General features: G+C 43.1%; 1 protein-coding gene across 1 annotated transcript in view; it reads left to right on the top strand.

The window, feature by feature from the left end:
* DSCAML1 (DS cell adhesion molecule like 1) overlaps positions 1–22,793 on the top strand; it is a 542,818-nt gene that overhangs the window by 377,135 nt on the left and 142,890 nt on the right. The window contains exon 4 of the mRNA XM_044669027.1: positions 17,249–17,395. Coding sequence (XP_044524962.1) covers positions 17,249–17,395 — 147 coding nt within the window. The remainder of the gene's footprint in view (positions 1–17,248; positions 17,396–22,793) is intronic.

Below are 22,793 nucleotides of genomic sequence, written 5' to 3'. Positions count from 1 at the left end.
TATAAGAGACAGGAGAGAGAGAGAGAGAGAGAGAGAGAGAGAGAGAGAGAGAGAGAGAGAGAGAGAGATATCAGTTTGTTTGGAGCAGTCAGAAGAAAAAAAAAAAGCTTCTTGGAGGAAGGGGGCCCTGGAAGGATGCAGATAAGCCAAGATGGAGAAGGATCATAAGCGACACTTAGAATAGGGCCTCGGGGAGGAGGGCATTCACAACAGGAAGAAAGAACGCAGGCAAAGACAGGGAATCTTGAGCATGAGTTTGGCACATGCAGGGTACAGACAGGAGATAGGCAGGCCTGGCCATGGCTGAATATAGGTACAAAGGGGAAGGTGAACCACAGGAAAGGGCAAGACTAAATCTCAGAGGCTAATTTTGGAGGCAGGTGCTAGAGCCAGTGAGGCACCATTAGTCTCCCCCTCCCCGTACCCTCTGGAGCAGTGGAGACACAGGGGTCCCCCTCTCAGCACTGTCTTGCTATTGGGGGGGTCCTATAGTAGGCCGACAGTTTCCTCCATCCATAATAACAGTTATTTTTGTTGCAACATGTGGATCTGACACATCCAGCAAGGAACCACAAAGCCCCCCGTCGGGTAGCATAAAAGTGGGGGTGGGGGGTAGGAGGAAGGGGGAGGCTGTTGCCACTGGATATATTCGGCCACGTGCACTGAGCAGAGAATTTGGAATAAAGAGCCTTATTTCAGCACCCTGTTATTATGGCATCTTGTTTTCATAGTTTGTTCAACAAACCTCTCTCTCTCTCTCTCTGCCTCCCCCCTCCTTTTTTTCATCTTCCTCTCTCAGCAAATCCATTTAAATGCAATTCTATTCTTAAAGCATCCCTCTCATGCATGTCTAATGAATGTCAGGGAAATGCTATTACAATGGGGCTGAGTAGGATCCAATCTGCGGTGTGTGTACAAGTCATTTGAAAGAAACCCTGGGAGTGCTCCCAGTTTTATTACAGCATAATTAGAAATAAAATCTTGTTGCAAAAGGAGAATGAGACATGTGTGTTAATCCTGTAACAGAGAAAGATAGAGCTGTACTTAGAGAAAGGGATTAAGAGAGAGGAGAAGGTGCTCACCACAGCATGCCCCATGCAGCTCCTGCCTCTTATTCTTCCTGCTCACCCATCCCCACCTCCCAGCGACCCACATCTGTGCCCATTCTGCAGCCATTCAACGTTTCAGATGGATGGAGGCAACAGCGTTGTCCAGCTGCTCTCCATTGGCCTCAGGCACTGTCCAGGGAGATGACACAGGAAAATGAGAGGCAGCCATAAAAAGCAAATGGTCTCCTTTCCTGGGAATTGGGTTCTTCTGGGATAACCCAGAGTCAGCATTTCTGAAGGGGATGGCACGTGGGGTTCTCCACCCTCACCCACAGTTGGCACCAAAAATCCCTGGAGGATAAGGGTAGAAAAATGAAAAGAAAGATAAGGAGGGAGACTTGTGCCATCTTCCCCAACCCCTCCTCCCAGGTGTGTGCTATTTGGTGGCTCTGAGGCTGTTGCCTCAAGGGTTTTGATCCCTCTATTCTAGTTTCTATTCTGGATCGATGATAGGGAGCCCCATCCCACATTCCTCGTTCTCATCCCTTTCAGAGAATGTGGTGTGGCTGGGATTGGAAACCACGTCTCCCAAGAGCAAGTCCAAGACCCTTTTCACTACTCCATGCTGCCTGCCACGGAAGTTTTTTCCAGAGAAGACATTCTCATAGATGACATTTCTAGGCCACACTGTTTTCTTTCAGGCAAAGCTTCAGTAGGGCCCTTTTTAGAGAGTGCTACAGCCAAGCAAGTGTGTGAAGAGAAAGCCCCCAGAGAACTGTATCCATCCCTCATTACCCCAAGAGCAGCTCCAGGACCACTGGAGGCCAGCTGGAGGGCATGATTCTCTCCTGGACCTTTTGATCTATCCCAGACTTGTTGCCTTCAAGGCCAGCTCCAGGTTTTTCCCAGCACCTCAGTTTCTTCCTGACCAGGGGTGAAGTAGAAGTGGGTCTGCTCTTGAGGTCTGAGCCAGATCTGAGCAGGTGAGCAGGGGCATGTGACCCCTGGAAGTGGCTACCTTTGTCGGCCACTGCTTCTGTTGAGCCTGGGGGAGATGAAAATAAGGAAGAAAAGAATGTGAACAGGGGGAGGAGGAAGCACTTGGGACCAGACTGGAAAGCTGATTTTGCATCTCTTATTACCCTCAGGTGCAGGTGGCATCATCAGGGTGCCCCATCAAGGACATGTGTCATATTTCTTAAGTGCTTAAAAAATTGGCAGTGTCTTCCGAGGTCTTCCAGGAGTCATGCCAGAAGACATATAAATATAGTCACACCCCAGTTATAGGTTATTTAATTGGCATCTTCCTCCTCTGGTTCAACACCTACTGTTGCCCAGGGACACGCAGCTCTAAGTAGTACAGAAAAAACTTGAACTCAGGGCTTTTAGCTTTAAAATCAAGGTCTTTCCCAACACCCCACACTATTAGAGAAGTCACAGTGTAGTGAGATACATTAAAAAGAGGGTTAGATTTGGAGATGGGAGATCTGTGTAGGAATTCCAACTCTGCCATTTAACTATCTAGGTGCCTCTGGGCAAGCCACTTAGTCTCTCTGTGTCTCGGTTTCCCCACCTGTAAAATGAGAGATATTCTTTCTAAGATTCCTTTTCAGCTCTAATATTCTTTTCATCTGTGATTAAAGCCCAAATCCCCATCCCTTGTTAAAATCTAGACTCCTCGAGGATAGTGTTAGGATCAATCTAGGCTATGACACACGTGTCAGCACTGACACACATAGCCCTTTTCGATGACACATACAGAGAAGTATGGGGCCACATGCAGAGGATGAAACATTTGCTGTAGTGTAGTGTAGACACTCTGCAGTATAGATGACAATTCTACCTATATTAATTTATCTCTTTGGGTTTATTAAATACAGTTATATATTATAATTATATATTTTTGTTATTTAAACTATAAATATTGTGAAATTATGGTTTTTTTCTCGAAGTGATACACCGCCCGAGTTATGCTCAGTTTTTTGGCGAATTTTGACACACCAAACTCAAAAGTTTGCCTATCACTGATCTAGGCAATAAGTCAATAAACATTTAATAAATACTTACTATGTTCCAGTCACTGTTCCATGTGCTAGTTTGGTCAAACTGGCCTTCTGCTCTTCTTTTTTTATTTTTTTAAACCCTTACCCTCCATCTTAGCATCAATACTAAGTATTGGTTCCAAGGCAGAAGAGTGATAAGAGCTAGGCAGTGGGAGTTAAGTGACTTGCCCAGAATCACATAGCTAGGAGGTGTCCAAATCTAGATTTGAACCCAGGACCTCCCATCTCTAAGTCTGGTTCTCAATCCACTGAACCTGACTTCTGCTCTTCTTCACACATAACACCTTCTCCTCTCTGTGAGAGTAAAGATGAGGGATGTGGAGAAAGATTTGGCAGCTGATTGGATAGATTAGGTAAGGATAAAGGAACACACATAACCCATCTCCTACCCCCATGCTTTTTGTTCCCATGCCTCGATTACCCTCACTCTCCTTCCTTTGCCACTGATCATCCCTGGTTTCCTTCAAGGCTCAAATTAAGGACCACCTTGTAAGAGAAGCTTTTCCTGGTTCCTCAGAGCTATGCTTCTCCTTTCCCCACTCTCCGCCCCCAGCCTCAAGTTACCTTGCATCTGTCTTGTGCCTGTCCCCAAATTCATACATGTTGTCTCCTTTGACAGAATTAAAGTTTCTTGAAAGTTGTCATTATTTCATTTTTCTCTTTATATCCCTAGAACCTAGCACAGTGCCTCAGCACATAGTGGGTACTTAGGAAATTCTTGTTAACCTACTGATTATTGAGACAAGGTAGGTGGCACAATGGAGAGAGCTGGACCTGGATTCAGGAAGACTCATCTTTCCAAGTTCAAATCTGGCCTCAGACACTTACTTGCTTTGTGACCCTGAGTCAGTCACTTAATCCTCTTTGCCTCTGTTTCTTCATCTGTAAAATGAGCTAGAGAAGGAAATGGTAAACCAACCACTCCAGTATCTTTGCCAAGGAAACCCCAAATGGGGTCAAGAAGAGTCGGACATGACTGAAACAACTGAGAACTCAGATCATATCATTGCCCACTTGTAAAAACACCTGCCTTAGTGCCAATTTGGCACTCAGCCCATAGATACATTCTTACCAACCACTCTCTTAAAACAAGAGTCTTTCCTTTTTCTACTCAGCTTCATCGGCAAGCTGGAACTCTCAGCACAGCCTGGAGTTTATGGCCACCAGCTCAGCCTCCCTTCTCACCCATATTCCCTCCACCCTCCCAAAGTTTAAATTAACATTCAAATGCTCACAGTCCTCATACTTCTTTACCACTGCAGCATTCAGCACTGGTGACAGCCTCTTCCTAAAAACTCTTTCTTCTTTCTAGGTTTCCATGACTCTATTGTTTCTTGGTTCTCCCATCTATCTGACTACTCTTCTGCTGAATTCCCCAAATTCCCCAAACTGTGGGTGTCCCCCAAAACTCTGTCCTGGGCCTCTTCCCTTCTTTTTCTACAGACTCTCATTTGGTGTTTTCATTATGGGTTCAACTATTATCTCTAGCCAAATGATTCTCATGTCGATATACCCATCTCTAGATTCTCTCCTGAGCTGCAGTCTTGCATCACAAGTTGTAATTTGGACACTTTAAGGTGGATTTCCCATGGGCATCTCAATTGCAGGATACTCAAAATGAAAGTCATCATCTCTCACCCAAACCCACCACTCTTCCAAACCTCCCTATTGCTGCCAAAGGCAACATCATCCTCCCAGTCACCCAGGCTTGAAAGCTCAGCATTATCTTCAAGTCTTCATCCTTACCTCATCTATCCAATCAGCTGCCAAATCTTTCTCCACATCCCTCATCTTCACTCTCACAGAAATCACTTTAGCTCAGATGCTCATCACCTCCTTCCTGGATTACTGTGATAGCATCAGCGTCTTGAGTCTTTCTGCACGCCATTCAATCCTCCACATAGACACCAAAGTGATTTTCTTAAAGTAAAAGTCTGATCATTTCACTCCTCCCTCCTCCTTCATCAATAAATTCTAGTGGCTCCCTATTATTTCGAGAACCAAATGTACATACCTCTATTTAGGATTCAAAGATCTTTACAACCTGGGCCATTCCTGCCTTTCCAATTTCTTATAGTCCAAACGTGCTGACCTATTTTTTTATTTTTCACACATTATGCTATATCTGTCATCTTGGGGCATTTGCAATGACTAAACTCTATTTCCTGGAATATTCTCCCTCTTCCCTTAACGTCTGTCTGCCTGAATTTCTTCCACTATGAAATGGTCCTCACAAAGGCATTTACCTCACAAGGTTGTTGGGAGTTTAAAATATTTGTAAAGTACTTAGCACAGTACCTGGAATATCTCTTCTCTCTTAGAATCCTTATCCTCTTTCCATGACCTCTGGGAAGGCTCCTTCCTAATTCCACCCTTCCTTTCTCTTGCAACCAACTACTAGTGCCTTATCCCCTAAGGTTACCTTGCCTTTATTCCTTATATAGGGATTATTTTGCTTTTTCTTTGTATGCCCAGCACTTAATATTGTGTTGGTGGTGGTGGCAGTGGTGATTTTTTCAGTCATGTCCAGCTTCATGATCCCATTTGGGATTTTCTTGGCAAAGATATTGGAATAGTTTGCCATTGCCATCTCCAGCTCATTTTATAGATGAAGAAGGTGAAGCAAGCAGGGTTAAGTGACTTGCCCAGGGTCACTAGTATGTATCTGAGACCAGATTTGAACTTAGAAAGATGAGTCTTCCTGATTCTAGACCCAGCATTCTATCCACTGAGCCACCTAGCTGCCTGTCTGCCCTGTAGTAAATGCTTAATGAATGTCTGTTGATTAAGGAAGGCTTCATCAGATAGAAAGACATGAGTAGTTTGCCTCCTTCTCAGGAAAATTTTTGACAGTAGAGGTATCCCTTTCACATCACAACTTTCCCCATCTCTGGTTGGTATAAGAAATTAGTGGAAATTTGGGGGAGTTTTGCAGAAGATACAGATGACATGTGAAGGTGGCAGATGACATAGAAAAAGTTTAGAAACTTAAAAATATATAACAATATCAATATATTTTATCTTTTAACACCATAAATACATACAATCTCTTTTAAGTTAAAACAAGTAAAAAGTTAAAGTTTGTGAAAAGAACTGAAAAGGCAAAAATTTTCACATGGATTTTCCAGATCAAGGGGACACTGTGCCCCTAATCCCCTTGATATGGAAAGGACGCCTGTACTTAGTAGATGAGGAAAGATCTGACATAACTTCAAGAGGTTTCTTCATCAGGTGTATTGGACTACATGGTCTCTAGTATCCCTTTCAAAAATTTGTGATAGTGAATTGAGAGCCAGACCTAGAGATGGGAGGACCTGGGTTCAAATCTGACCTCAGACACTTCCTAACTGTGTGACCCTGGACAAGTCACCTCACCCCCATTGCCTAGCCCTTACTGCTCTTCTGCCTTGGAACCAATACACAGTATTGATTCTAAGATGGAAGTAAGGGTTTAAAAAAGCAAAGCATTTGTGATTCTACCCTAGCCCCCACCCCTATGTCATTGCCAAGAAAGTCACCAACACTTAGAAAGATATAAGTTCTCTCTCCATCTCCACCAACATCCAAAGCCCCTTCCTTCCTCTGAAGCATTCCCCAGCCGTCTATCTAAAAAGACCGGAGAGCTCTGCCCAGGGAACCGGTATCAGAGCTGCCCTCTCACGTCGGTGATGCAAAGCTCATCTATTCTTGAGACCTTGAATCTCAAGGCAAGAGTGGGACTCGAGCCGGACTCCTCCTTCCCAGACTTTGGGAATCAAAGGCCTTGTCAGCCCATGGATTAAATAAATAAATGCAGGAACAGAAGTTCTAGTGCCTCCCTCCTTTGGGCAACTCTCTAGGGTAGCCCTGTAGAGTTGCCCTGAAATAACTTCACAGAACCCTGGGCTTGTGCCAACGGGGGCTAATTCATAAATGCCGGTCCTCATCGATCTTCCCCCAGCAGCTCAAACAGAACGTGTGCGCAGAAACAGCAACCTCCGGGTGTTGGGGGCGAGTTATCTCATTAGTCTTATGAACTATCCGCCTGGCTCAGAGCTGCAGGCCTGACCCCATTGTTTTTATAAATCTCTATTGGAGAGAGCAGTAACTGGTAACCTGTATTGATTGCAATTTTTCTTACAGAATTGGGAGGCCCCTGGGGCCAATCGCAGCTCTGGCCAGCAGCAGTTCAGAGAAACAGACTTGGGCAAAGTGACAGGTCTAAATATCTCCTTTCTTTTAAAAGAGAATAAATTATTTTCTGATAACGGGGCCTGGCTAGAGCTACCTCCCCATTCCCCATGTGGCACAGGTTATAGGTTTATGTGTAAACTGGGATAAGGGGCGCACTCCCACTGGTTCTAATACTCTTAACCCTAAGCTAGTCTCGTGGGTTTGAAAAATAATCCCAAGTACGGTTCACGTGACAAAGACCTGGGGTTTTATCCAACTGCACGCTCCATATGAATCGACATTGTATGGTGGTAGCCAAAAAAGCTAATGTAATTTAGACTGCATTAGAGGAGAAAGAGTTTCCAGAACAAGGGAGATAATCGCCCTGTTTTTTTTCTGGGATGGCCAGTCCCACTATGGGAGGGCCGTCTGCAGTCAGCTCTGAAGCTGCATTTTAAGATGGAATTGAAAAGCTCACGAGCATCCCCAGGAAGGAGGCCACCAAGACTGTGAAGGGCTGTGAAATCATCCCATTTGTGGATCATCTGAAGGAACCAGAGATCCCAGATTTCCTGCCTGGCTCCCAGCTACATCATATCCATTCAGAGTAGAAGATAACACACCACTCATAAAACAGTGCCAGTCACTGACAGAAGAACGAGAGAAACCCGCCACCGGATGAGGTTGTCAGCAAGAGAGCTGGGTGTTTCCATGTGAGAAGGGCCCCCAGGCCCTTGTTCCCCAGAATGGCTCTGCCTCTATCTCCTCAGCCCTTACTGCCTCCAAACCCAAACTCCTAAGATGCCTTGGAAAATCTCCCCCTCCTGGACATGCAGATTTTTTAAAAAACCTTTACCTTCTGTCTTAGGATCCATACTGTGTATTGGTTCCAAGACAGAAGAATGGAAAGGACTAGGTAATGGGGGTTAAGTGACCTGTTCAGGGTCACACAGCTAGAACGTGTCTGAGGCCAGATTTGAACCCAGGACTCTGGACCTGGCTCTCCGTCCACTGAGCCACCCAGCTGCCTCCAAACATGCAGATTTTAACCAAGCGATGACCATAGAACAAGAAGTGTGCTTCTTGGGGAGAGAAGGAGTTGGGCTGAGTTGGCCTGAGAAGGGAGGAAAGGGGAAGGAAGCTGCTACCTGCTCCAATAAGCATTTTAATTGTGGCAACCCCAGGCCAGCCCGTACTGCTTAACTCACTTTCCAGGCAGAGACCCAGGCAGCTAAGGAGAGCTTAATGCTAGGATTCAGTCAATGGAAGTAAATCCAAAGGTGATAATTTAACCAGCTGAAAGGTGAGGAAGGTAATTGGCCACCAAATCCTTCTCTTGAAAGGGAAAGAGCTGGCACTCCCTCCTCCTCTGGCTGCTCTGTGCTGGCCCCAGCTAAATCCTGGGTGGCTGAACACAATGCTCCATCCCATTCCCACTGAAAAAATAAAACAAAATAAAGGAGGAGGAGAGAGAAGAAAGTTGAACTGAAAGCAAGTGGAAAGGGGAGAGGGAAAGAGTCAGAGAACCGAAAGTGAGGGAGGAGAAAAGCATTGTGAAGAGCAGGCACTAAAGACTCAGTCTTCAACTATTTCTCATGTTTCTTGAGGAGGAGATTATTTAAAAAGCAAGAGAAAAAATAAAAGTGTTGGACTGATTGGAAGAGGGCCTCTGGGTTATAGATCTAGAGACACTGGGAATCTGATTTCAGGGAGTTCTGTTTTCTATTATTTAGGATCAATACTGTTTCTTGGTTCCAAGGCAGAAGAGCGGTGAGGGGTAAGTGACTTGCCCAAGGTCACACAGTTAGGAAGTATCTGAGGCCAAATTGGAGCCCAGGACCTCCCATCTCTATCAATACACTGAGCTGTCAATACACTGAACCACCTAGCCACCCCATACCAGCCTCTACCCTAAAGGAGCATAGAGGTCAAATAGCTTGTCTAAGGTAACGCAGGAATCCATATCAGAGCCAGAATTGGAATTCAAGTCATCTCACCCCAAATTCAACATTTTATAATTTAAAGCTTCCTTTGAAGGTTTCTCTAGTGCTTTTAAAAATTTTGCAAACAATCTGTTTCCAGCCAACTTTGCAGTAGCATAAACAGAAGCACACTTGCTTTCAGAACCTTCCCCAGACTGATTCTTTTAACCTTCAGGTCACAGCTGTGACAACTAGCTGTTAACGTGGCCTTGTAAATAAGCACTAGAGATTTACCAGCCAGGACTCCTCCAAAAGGCACTGGAAATAGAATAAAAGGCATTTTGCTGTCATCGTGAGTAACTTGTCATGCTGAGCAAGAAAAGACATAAATATGACAGAGACATTGAATGAGTTTGAAGGAACCCACAACAGTCCTCCAAAATGAGCATTTCTAAAGTTTCCACATATCTCCACCCTCCAGTTTCAGACATTCTTGTTGCCCATCCACTTTCTCTTTCATTCATTAGAGAAGCAGTAATAGAGGGGCAACTAGGGGCACAGTAGATAGAGCATTGGGCCTGGAGGCAGGAGGATTCATTTTCCTGAGTTCAAATTTGGCCTCAGACACTTCCTACCTTTGTGACCCTGAGCAAGTCACTTAATCCTGTTTGCCTCCATTTCTTCATTTGTAAAATAAACTGGAGAAGAAAATGGCAAACCATTCCAGTATCTTTGCCAAGAAAACCCAAAATGGTGTCACAAAGAGTCAGACAGGACTGAAAATGACGGAACAACATGGTATGGTAGAAAAAGAATCAAATTTGGAATGAGGGCAGCTGGGTTGTTAATCCTGGCTCCAACATTTACTCTCTGTCAAATCATTTGACCTCTGTCATTCTTCAGTTTTCTCATCTGTAAAATGGGCTAGTAATACAGGTTGTCCCCAAAGTCTTAGGGCCATTTTAAGTTAATATAGCTTTAACAGCTAACTATACTACTACCTCCTACCTCACAGAGGTATTTTGTAAACCTTAAAGATTTTGAGAAATGTGAATCGGTATTATTAGACTGCTTTCCAGTCTTCCCTAGAGGTTGAAGAAGGATTAGAACAATCCAGGTCCCATCTTTCTTATCCTCTCCCCTCCCCAACTCCACAGACCACTAATTACCACAGTGCTATGTCCTCTCCCCGCCCCCCAAAACACTGCTGGCTGTCTTAGGGCAGAGCCAAGGGATTTTCTCTTATGACCTTCATCGGTAGCTCTTCTGGTCCAATTTCTTGCCTCTAAGTCCCTTCTGTGTGGTCTTGAACAGAGAGGCTTCTATCAATTATCTCCCCTGGCTTTTCTGGACTCTGGGGATTCTTCCAACCCCAGCTATTTGACCTTTTAGAAAAAGAAAGAAAAGATGTTGTCAGGTCACTTAGCTCCTCCGTTCACTCTCCCACAGCTGTCATCCCTTGATTTCCCCCCAATCTCCTTCATTTCCCAAGAGGCCAGATTTAGAGGTGAGGAGTTGCAGCGACAGAATAATGAAAAGGGAAAGAACAAACTAGAATGTAGACAGGAACCAGGTTCTCTGCTTTCCCATTCAGGCAGCGACTCTCGTTCTGAGTTTTATGCCCTTTCTCTTATCTTCCCCCGTTTGCCTTAATTCTCTCTATTCTAGCATTGTTCCCATCTCTCTGGGTGACCTTGGACAAGTCACATGCCCTGAACTAGAGCCTTTTCCTCTTCTATAAAATGAAGGGCTTGCAAGGACTCCTCTCTCCTATCCTTTCCATCTCTAAAATTCTGTGGTCTCTTCAGATGCTCAGGACCTCGACAGATGAGCTAATCCAGAAGATGGCAAATGCTTCAGAACTGTGTCACATGAAAAAAAAAGTTGATGGAATTAAGGAAAGTGCAGCACTATGGGAAAAGCATGAGATTTGTAGTCAGAAGACTTTGGTCTGGATTTTGGTTAAATTATTTAAGACCTATGTGACCCTGAGAAAGTCATTTGACTTTTCCCAGACTCAGTATTCTCAGGTAGAAAATGGGGATGAACACATATGGAATCCCCCCCCCCCCCTCTACAAGGTCATTCTGATATTTAAATGGTATGATTTGTATAAAGTACTTTGCAGATTATAAAGCAATATATAATGCCAACTTTTCAGTGATGGTATGGATAGGATTCTCGTCCCCTGCAGAACAAAGTTCCCTCAGAAGGTCTCAGTATCACCTGAGCACATTCCTCCCTGCCTGAAGCTGATGGATGAGCAGAGAGAAGACAAGGAGAATATAAATGTTAGAGTGAGAGGTCTCTTGGCAACTGATTACCATTGACTGAGGCCCCATCTTTGTATGAGTTCCTGACATCCCTTGGGCCTGCATGGGGCAGCTGCGCCCTACCGAGGATGTACCCATGCTTATCTCGCCCCTCAGAGGTCAGAGCTCTCACCCGTATTTCTCCTGCCTCTCTAGACCCCTACAGCCCATCTAGAAGGAATCAGAAAAGCAAACAGAGGGGCAGAGAGGGCAGAAATAAGCCTGGAGATTAAGCAATTAAGACCAATTAAAAGTAGAAGAGCTGCTTAGATAATGAGAACTAATTGTACTGTCACATCTCTTATGCCATTCGTGCTTTCCAGGAGAGGTAGCTGTTATTCTCCCCATATTACAGGAGGGCAAAATGAGACACAGAAAGGTCAAGAGCCTGGCTCCCATGGTGAACGAGTGGCCAAGCACTCTGATCTTTCCCAATTCCTAAAAGCTGGTTCTTTCTGGGATAAGAGGAGGCTTGTAGGAGGTTCCCAGTCAGGGTTCTCCATGGTTTTTGTTGGTACAGTGGGGGAAAGGTCGTGGCCACAGAGGGTCTCCTTGGTCCCACTGGGCCCTCGTCAGATCCCCTTGTCCCTTAGAGCTCTCAGTACCCTCCCTGGATGGCAGGAGAAAACCCCTTGTCTTCCTCCCTTCTCCTCAGCAGCCTATCAATGGATTCTCATCAAACATGCACAACTAATGTTGCACAAGTTCCCCCCCAGAGGAGATTAACATAATACCCCTGATTTCTCCTTCCCTTCCATCATACTGCGCATCTCCTGACTCTCCACGCCTTTGTTTCAGGAGGAGCAATAGACAGTGTCTGAATATGTTACTGCAATTAAATATGCACAGAAAAGGGGGGAGGGAAGAAAATGAGAACAGTGAAGGATGTGAAACATCAGATGCAGCAGCTGCTTTTGTTGCTATAGAAACAACATCTCCCCCCCCAACCACCATACACCCTCTTCCCCCCACCCCACCTACCACCCCCCACTGAAAATTCCAGTCTATCCAATGAGTTCTTCTCCTGGCTTTGCTGGAGCCAGGGGATCATGAGGTCCTTCCACGCCAGAGCCCTGGGCACCTGTGGGCTGCTTCATGGTTCTCTCTTGGGCGCCTGGACATCCTCTCCAGTCCCCACCCCTCTTGGTGGCTCTGATTGGCACCACCACCCTCCAACTGTTCTGCATTCTGCTCCTGGTTACGTAATAAATAATTCGGGTGCTTCTGCAGTGACTTTGGGATGTCACAAGAGGGGGACAAGAAAGCACAGGCAGATCTGGGCTGCTAAGGGCCCAGCCTCTCTCTGATCCTCCCTCCCCTGATTCCTTGGGTCAGTTGGCAGTAGGTCTCTCTTTCTCTCCTCCCACCTCCTCCTCTCAGTTCCTTTCCTCCCTCCACCCACACCCCAGAGTTCTGTGATTCTATGTGTCTGTGTGCATGGTTTGGAGGCCTGGGGGAAATGGCGAAACGATGACTGGATGCTAGAACCAGCCAAGTGCCGGGCCAAAAGAATCCCTCTTCTACCAGAAGCATTTCCTCTGGTTCCCCTCGCTGAGAATCTCTCCTTCTCTCCAGGGCCAACATGCCCTTGGAGCAAAATAATAATAATTGATAAAAAAAATAATAATCATAATGGCGTTTACGTGGTACATTAAGGTTAGCAGAGCTCTTTAAAGATGTCATCTCATCCTCACAATTGCTCTGTGAGCTGGGTGCGATTATTATCCCCATTTTACAGATAATGAGACTAAGGAAGACAGAGCTAGGATAATACAGCTAATAAATGTAAGGGGCAAGACTTGAACTCTGGTCTTCCTGACTCCAAGACTCTAGAGATCCATGGTGCCACCTACTACCTCAATAAACTAAAAATAAAAAATAAGTATCTATTCCTATTAGCCTTTTAAAATATTTTTTTTTTACAACAGGATATTTAATGAGAAAGTATAATGAGCACAACTTCCCCAACTTGGAGCATGTTCTCCTTTGTCTACACTCCGGACCCTAGACAGAGAGAAGTCTGTAAAGTGGTTGTTACAGAACGCTGCTTCTTGGGAGTCCTTTTCTCCCTTCAAAGAGTTCCCAGGAAGGTCCCTTTGAGGGACAGCATAGGTGATGGATGAACGGGTTCCCTTGTGGACCCAGTATGACTCACAGCCAGACCAGGTTGAGCAGGCTGCTCGGTGATGGCTTCTCATCAGCTCCCATTGCTGGGGGGACCTTTAATGGTCCTTCCAACTTTCAAAGCTCACAAGGTCTTTCTGGCTATTACTTGTTCCCCTTTGGGGAATCTGTTGGTGAAGGAGTCGGGACGGTTCACTTCAGCAGAGAACGAGCACAACGCTGGGCCCAGTTTATTCCAAGTTGAGGAACTGGGGGGAAGTGATATCTGGGCCTGGAGAACTTAGTTTCCTTTAGGAAGAAGGGCATAGGCCCATTGTCCCAATGGGATGGGGAGCCAATCAGTGATTGAAGGAGATCAAGGATGGTCCCTCCCAAAGCCCAGGCAAATATCTGTACCACTGAAGAGGCCTGAGATGCCAGGAGTGAATCAGTGGGTTAAGCATTGTCTTTTCCCCTAATTTTCTATTTTTTTAAAAAAAATTCAAGTCCTTACCTTCCATCTTAGACCCAATTCTGTGTATTGGTTCCAAGGCAGAAGAGCGATAAGGGGTTTCTGGAGGAAAGCTTCTCTGTTTTTCAAGTAGAAAAGATGATTTTTAGTCAGGTAACACTGGTCAAATCATAATCTCTATGGACCTCAATTTGCTCATCTGTAAAATGAGCGCAATGACTCCTGCCCAGACAACTCCAGGGACTTATTACAAGGATCAAATGCATTAACAGATGTGAAAACACTCTGTAATATAGGAAATGAGATACAACTGTAAGGAATTGTTATTATTATTGGAGTGGGGAGCTCTGCCACAGCGCTGTAGAAGCTACCATGAAAGCATAAGGAGAAGCCAGAGGGATGAATACCACTCCTGAATCAGAAAGTAGCAGGTGAAGACTAGCCTGGAGAATAACTGGACGTCAGCCTTTTCCTACCTTTGACTCTCAGGAGGCATCTAAAAAGAAGAAAGGTCAGCAGGGTGGCTCTGTGGATTGAGGCCAGGCCTAGAGATGGGAGGTCCTGGGTTCAAATCTGAACTCAGACACTTCCTAGCTGTGTGACCCTGAACAAGTCTTTTAACTCCCATTGCCTAGCCCTGACCACTCTTCTGCTTTGGAACCGATACACAGTATTGATTCTAAGACAGAAGGTAAGAATTTTTTAAAAACGAGAGGAAAGGAAACAATCTGTGATCCCTGAAAACTTTTGTCTATTATATGAAATTGAAGGAACACATCCAGCCAGTCAGCACATCACAGAGGATGGAATGCCAGACTTAGAATTGGAAAGACCTGGGTTCAAATCTCAACTCAGCTGAGTGACATTGAGCAAGCCTCTTCAGTTTAATCTTTTTCATGTCCTCATCCGTAAAATGAGGATGTTGAACTCAATGACTTCAAAGGATCCCATCAACTCTGAATCTATGGTCCTATGATCTTACAGTGAAAAGAAGGTTCAAAGGGGACACTGAGGCAAATAAAGATATTTATTTTGTGTGTGTGCATATATATATGTATATACACATATATATATATATATTTATATAAAACTGGTGACATCAGGGGTCCTGAGTTGGGGACTGGACCTCTGATTTCACTGGTTATAAAGAAGTAACTCCTAGATGAAGGAACCCCCTCTATCAAAGCAGTTTGTCACCTTCCTTGCAATTTATAGTCTTAGATAGTTGCCTAGAGAACTAAGAAAGTTAAGTGACTTACTCAGGTTATATAGTCAGTTTGTGTCAGAGGCAGGATTTGAATCTAGGTCTTCTAGGCTGGAGGCCAGCTCGTCTATGCTATGCTATCTATCTTTATGTGGATATGTATATATGTATATATGCATATGTGTGTGTGTGTGTGTGTATAGAGAGAGAGAGGCAGCTTGTTTCTTCCAATAGATTGTAAAGTCTTTGAGGGCAGGTACTATTTCATATTGTCCTCAAACCCTCAATATCTAACACATTGTATGGCACGTGGTAGATGCTTAGTAATTATTTGTTGATGATGGCTGAGTGAGAATCCGAATCATACCTGAAATAAAAACCTTCTCTAAAGTACCCAGAACAAGGACCTCTGCAGGTCTTCATCTGAATTCCTCAAGAGAAGAAGAATCCATTATCTCTCAAGCCTAAAACACTTCTGAGCAGCCCTGAACATTAGGGAATTTGGGTGGTTTCCCCCTAACGTGTCAGCAAACTTGTACACAGTGCTCATAGTTGTGCCCTCAGGAGCCAATCAACACAAGTCTAAGAGTTCTTCCACATTACAGTTAAGAGAGTTTAAATGACCTATCCTGAGTTACAGAGGTAGTAAATGACAGGATTTGAACTCAGGTCTTCCTGACCCCAAGCCCCAAATTCCATCCAGTGTGCCACCTAACTGTCCACAGGTGGCATAGCTCTGAGATCTTAAACTTAGTGCCCAGCGCTAGGCAGGCAAACTTTTGATTGACACCTGAATGTACTGACCGATGATTTTGCCACACCCAGAGATGGCCTATGGGAGAGAACAGCTCAGCTTTCTCTATGACCTAACATTGGAAAAGGTCTCAGTGATAATCTAATTCATCTTCCTCATTTTACAGATGAGGAAACTGATGAAGTCTCAAGAAGTTAGGCAATTTGTACAAATCAAAGGTCTAGCCGTATCTCTCAAGAGGCTCCAGAAATCTTCTCTTGACTTTAGAATTAAATCCTCACATCCTCTTACAACAATGAACAATATGGAGACAGATTTTGCATGATAATGTATAACTAAATCAAATTGCTTATCATCTCCAGGAAGGGGGAGGGAAGGGAGGGAGGGAGACAGACACAATTTAGATCTTATAACCTCAGAAAACTGATGTGGAAAATTGTTATTACATGTGATTGAGAAAACAAAGTAGCTTTAAAAGAAAAGAATAAAATACTCACAGTCCAGCATTAGCCTATCTTTCCAGGGTTATTATAGGCAATTCCCTCTCGTATCCTCTATTCCAGGCAAAATGGCCTGTTGCCTGTTCTCTGTGCAAGACTTTCCAACTCCTGTCTCTAGGCTTTTTCACTGTTGTTTATCTTGCCTGGAATTCAGTCCTTCCTTATCTCTACCTTGTAGAGTACATCACTTTTTTCAAAAGTGACTTCAAGTCCTACGTCCTAGATGAGACCTTTCCTAATCTCTTCAGTTGTTAGCCTGCCCCATTATTTCATGTTTACTTTATATATTTGTGTATACATTGTTTCTTGAAGGCAGAGACTGTTTTTTGTCTTTGTATATCCAATGTCTAGCATAGTACCTGGCCTATAACAAGAATTTCACAAGTGTTTCTTGAATGAGTAGATGAGTGGATGGATGGATGGATGGATAGTTGGATGGATGGATGGACGGACAGATGGATGGACGGATGGATGGATAGATGGATAGATGGATGGATGGATGGATGGATGGATGGATGCTTGACTGTAATTCTTGAAATCTATGTACATGAGTAAAATATTCATTTGCATGGAATATTCTCCCCTATAACAGATTTACTTCTGTGCTCTTATTTAGTGTGTTCCCCTTTTTCAATATGGCAGCCTGGGACCTGCTCTTAGGCACTAATGCCAGGCCAATCAACTAATCAGCTACTTCTCTCCCATTTGTGTCTCCAGAAAATAGGTTTTTTATTACTTTCCATGGTGGGCTGTATATCTCAGATGTGCAGAAGGAGGACGCCCTGTCTACATACCGCTGCATCACCAAACACAAGTACAGTGGTGAGACCCGCCAAAGTAACGGGGCCCGACTCTCTGTGTCAGGTAGGCAATGAGTCCTTATTGGGCCAGGAAGGGGATGGGAGATGTGTCACAATCAGACATGGGGAATTTAAAAAGGAGAATTTCCAGTGCAAAATCCAGGAATCATTGTCAGCACTGTGTACCCACCACATATACAAAGGGCTCTGAATGGGGAGTGGAAGAATTAGAAAACAGAGGTTCAATCCTGAAGGCATCTACAGTTTTGGGAAAATGGCACATAGGCATGAATCTTAGATACTCACCAAGCAACATTTGTAGGTGATTTGTGAGATATAATCTAGTCCTGATACACTCTGTATCCCTAAAAGGAGAACCCTTTAAGGACAGAGAGAGAAACAGAGACAGAGAGAGATTGATGGACATATAAGTATAGATATACAAGATACAATAAAAACCTCCATCTGAGTCCTACTGGGATGTCTCATCATGGAACTGAAATGACACTACCTTCTTCAAAGCTAAACCAAGGGATGAAAAACTCTGCCAGCTCATACCCTGAAAGATAGAGTACAGTGTACAGTGTAGCACAAACTTGGAATTTGGAGTTAGGTGAAGTGGATTTGGATCCTGCCTCGGACACATCATTAACAGTGTGACCTTAGTCTAGTCACTTCTGCCCCACTCCCTAAAGTGTCAAATGAAGATAACGAACATGCCTCATCCTCAGGGTTGTTGAGAAGATCAAATGAGATAACATTCATAAAGTTCTTAGCACAACATTTTTGTCATATTATTGTTGTCATTGAGTTGCGTCTGATTCTTCATGATCTCATTTGAGTTTTCTTGGCAAAGATACTGGAAAGGTTTGCTATTTCCTTCTCCAGCTCATTTTACAGATGAAAAAATAGAGGTATTATAGTGACCACTTGGTTCCTTCCTGCCCTGTCACAAAGAGCTCTGCTTGCCATCCTTTAAGGCAGGGTCTTTCCTCCTTGTCAGGAAAACAAGTGCCACCTCTTAAGTCCAGGTCACTTTGGTGAGTTTATAAATTTCTGGTCCTCCATGTCACATGCAAGCTTACACTATCCCTCCTCTACACTGATATAAGTGTTCATCCCTCCAACACTTCTCAGGGCTGTTTTATTTATTTATTTATCTTTATTTAGATAAATAAAAATGGCAAACAAGACTGGGAGGAAAAAAAGGCAAACAGAAACTAAGCGATTTGCCCCAGGTCACACAGTTAGTATGGGTCTGGGTTAAGGGACTTGCATGGGGGCATGTAGCTAATAAGTGTCTGAAGCAGGATTTGAACTCAAGATGAGTCATCCTGATCCCAAGCCCAGTGCTCTATCCATCGTACCACCTAGCTGCTCTGCTGCCTGATGGACAGCATTTAATAAATGCTGATTTCATTCCTTCCTTCTTTCCTTCCTCAGCCTCAGTTTCCATAGCTATAAAATGGGGTTGAGAATAGTATCTGTCTCAGAGTTGCTTTGGAGTTCAAATGGGATAACACATATGAAGTACTTTGCCAGCTTCTAAGCACTCTATAAATGCCAGCTATATAAGTGCGGGACCCTCCATTTGAATCCCAGTTGCAGTCGTCAGGAGCATGACTTCTCGAGCTCTTTCCTAATCTGCAGAATCCATTCAGGCACACAACGGGTGAAGCAGCGGCAAGGGCCCGGAAGCAAAGTGCTGCTGATGCCAAAAGGGCACGGGCAGCACCGAGGGAATTGCAGCTTGATGGAGAGAGGAGAGAAGCTAACACGCTCGCTTGCAGGAGGGATGGAATCACTGAGCCCTCAGTAGACCACATCCGGGCAGCGAGAGAGAGTGTGTCCAGAGGAGGGATCTCAAAACTGGGAGAGCTTTGAGGGAAGAACTAGAAGGAAGTGGAGAAGAGAATATTTCAGAGGAGGGAGGAACATGTGAGAACTGTCATCAAGTATCTGATAAATTGTCAAGTGGAAGAGAGATTGGATTTGCTCTGCTTAGCCCCAAGGAGAGCAATGGGAGGAAATGGCAGAGAGGCAGCTTTAGGCATCATATAAAGGAATCTTCCCTAACAATTAGAATTTTTCAGTAATGGAATGGGCTATCCCAAAAGGTAGTGAGGTCCTCTTCCCTAAAATTCTTCAAACAGAAGTTGAATGACTATTTGTTGAGATTAATAGAGAAAGAATTCCCATTCAAAATGGGTCGGACCTCTGAGGTCCCTTCCAACTTGAAGTACTGCGACAAGTTCTGCTTACTGTGGTTGTCTTCCTTGGTGGTGATCCTATTGTTAAATGTCCCTGAGTTGTGTGACCCTAGACAAGTCACTTAACCCCTACTGCCTAGCCCCTACCACTCTTCTGTTTTGGAACCAATATACAGTATTGATTCTAAGATGGAATTCAGGGTACCTGAGAGATTCACTACAAAACTGTAAACGGTGCTTAATGGTATTTTGCATCATATCTGCATGCCACTCACTTAACATAAAAGTAAGCCTTCTAAGTTCCACTGAGTCAGGTATCACTAGAATAAACTCTTTGGTGGGAATGTGCCTTGAGACAACCTGGCCTTTCTACACATTGGGGTAGGAAGAGATCAACCTAGGGGCTTTGTCCCAGGGAACATCTTTTCCCCTCTACTATCATATCTGTGTGGGATGGAGCTAGGGGACCATTAGTAAAAATTATTAACAATAATAAATATAAACAATATAATTATAAATCATAAATATATAAATAATGAATATAGTTCTTTAAGGGAGGCAGCAAGGTGGCTCAGTGGATTGAGAGCGAGGCCTAGAGATGGGAGGTCCTAGGTTCAAATCTGACCTCAGATACTTCCTAGCTGTGTGACCCTGGGTAAGTCACATTGGAGAAGTAGCAGTGGCCTGAGCCCTCAGAGCCTCTAGAAATCCAGCTTCATGAGCAGTTATAAAGAAGGAACCTCAAGAGAAGCAAGAAAAAAAGTATCTGTCAAATCTAGAGGGTCACAGAAGGTAAAATGGAAAATTTCGATTATGTAGCATTAAACAGGTTTTATGCAAACAGAATACAGCTAAATGCAACATAGCTAAAATTAGAATAGAAACAGGCAAATGGGGAAAATCTTTGCAACAAGTTTTTTCTGATAATTCTAAGATACTTGGGAAATGGATCCAAATTTGTAAGAATAAGTGCAATTCCATCAATTTTGATAACTGATTAAAGAATATAAAGATAGTTTTTAAGGGAAGAAATTCAAGCTATCTATAGCCAGATGGGGGGAAAGGTTCCAAATCACTAATAATTAGAAAAATAGACATTAAAGCAACTCAAAGATTCTACCTCACCCCCATCAAATTGGAAATTTTGGCAAAAAGAAAAAAGGAAAATGATAAATGTTGGAAGGCTATGTGAAAAACAGGTACATTATTAATGCAGTGTTGGTTGAGCTGAGAATTAGTCCAGGTCATTTTGAAAAGCAATTTGGAACTATGCCTCAAAAGCTATTCAACTGTGCACACCCTTTGACCTAGTAATAGCACTACTTGGTCTATACATCAAAAAAAAAAAAAGATAAAAGAAAGAAGAAAGAAACATATATGTACAAAAATATTTATTACAGCTCTTTTTGTGGTAGTAAAGAATTGGAAACTGGGGAGGGGTACCCATCAATTGAGGAATAGCTGAACAATTTATGGTATGTTAATGTGATGGAATGCTATTGTCCTATAAGAAATGACCAAGGGAATAATTTCAGAGAGAACCGGAAAGATTTGTATGAACTGATGGCAAAGTGAACTGAAAAGAACCAAGGAAACAATTTTCTTTTTTTTTATTTAATTTAATTTTTATTATCATGCAAAACACTTCCATTTTAGTCATTGTTATAAGAGCCCACTCATACAAAAAAATAGTATTCTTTGATCTGCATCCATCTGACTCCAATAATTCTTTCTCTGGAGGTAGAAGGCCAGGAAAACAATTTTCATACACTAACAATATTATAAAGACAATCAGCTTTAAAAGTCTTAGGACCTCTAATCAATGCAATAACCAACCATGATTCCAAAGGATTCATGATGAAATAGATTGCCTATATCCTGATAGGAACTTGATAGAGGGCAGATTGAGACTTTTTTTAATGGATTTGGCTGATGCAACAATGTATTTTGCTTGACTATATATACATACATATATACACATATATATTTATAAGAAGGGATTTTTTGCTTTTTGTTTGTTTTGGGATTTTTTTTTTTGCTTTCTTAGTGGGATGGGGAGAGGGAAGAGTAGGAGAGAGAGATCTTGAAAAAAATAATTTATAAAAAGGAACTTCAGATTTAAAACAGTTCTTTTTGCAGTGGCAAAAGACTGGAAACTAAGGGAACACCCATGAGTTTTGGAATAGCTAAACCAAGTACAATATATAAATGTAATAGAATATTATTACATCTTAAGAAATTATGAAAAGAGTAGTTTCACAGGCACCTGGGAAGACTTTTATGAACTGATACAGAATAAAGTGAGCAGAACCAGAACAATTTATATAAAAAAAATGTGGCAAAGGCTAGACAACATTGTAAACAACCTCAAAAGACTTAAGGACTCTGCTCAATTAATGCAGTGATCGAGCTTTATTACATAGGACCAGTGATGAAGCAGGTTATTCCTCTGACAGACAGGTGATGGATACAAAAATGCATAATGCATCTTGCATAAGCAGAATGAGATGTGCATTTTAGAATGAGGTCAATGCAAGAATTTTTATTAAATATGCATATTCATTACACTGGTTTTTCTTACCTTTTCAATTGGAGGTTGAAAGGAAGAAAAAATGAATACTAATTAATTGAAAATATAAATTAAACTTTTATAAAAAGAAAGCAAGCCTGGCAAGAAAAAGGTTAGCACTGCAAACCTAGAAGATTTATAGTTAAAAGGAACCCTAGAGGCCATCTAGTCTAACCCCTTCATCTTACACCTAGGAAAACTGAATCTCAGGGAGGTTAAACGACTTGCCCAGTATTATACAGGTAACAAATGGCCAAGCCAGGATTAGAACCTTTGTTCTCCAGCATCCTGAGGCAAAGCTCTTTCCTCTCTCTCCTGTTGAAAGCTTTCTCTACTTCTTTGTAAGTATAGGGCTCTGCACCCCAAGCTGGTTCAGCCATTATCACTCTCCCTCTCCTACTACTACTAATCCTTCTTTGACCTTCAGAGTTGTCTGTTTCTCTCAGATCTCTGTGGATCATTTATGCAAGCCCCCCTTCTTCTTTGTTAACCTGAGAAAGAGTCTGGATTTTTTTATTTTTTATTCTAGTGGTGATGGTGGTGGTTTGTTCTTTGTTTATTTGTTTGTTTTCAAAAAGAATTTTGTTAATAACTGGGGAATGAGAAGGAAAAGAAAAGAAGAGAAGAGAAGAGAAGAGAAGAGAAGAGAAGAGAAGAGAAGAGAAGAGAAGAGAAGAGAAGAG

This window comes from Gracilinanus agilis, chromosome 3, assembly GCF_016433145.1.
Source record: "Gracilinanus agilis isolate LMUSP501 chromosome 3, AgileGrace, whole genome shotgun sequence".
NCBI classification, from domain to species: Eukaryota; Metazoa; Chordata; class Mammalia; order Didelphimorphia; family Didelphidae; genus Gracilinanus; species Gracilinanus agilis.
Note: the sequence above shows the minus strand (reverse complement) of the source record. Positions and strands in the feature narration are given on the sequence as shown.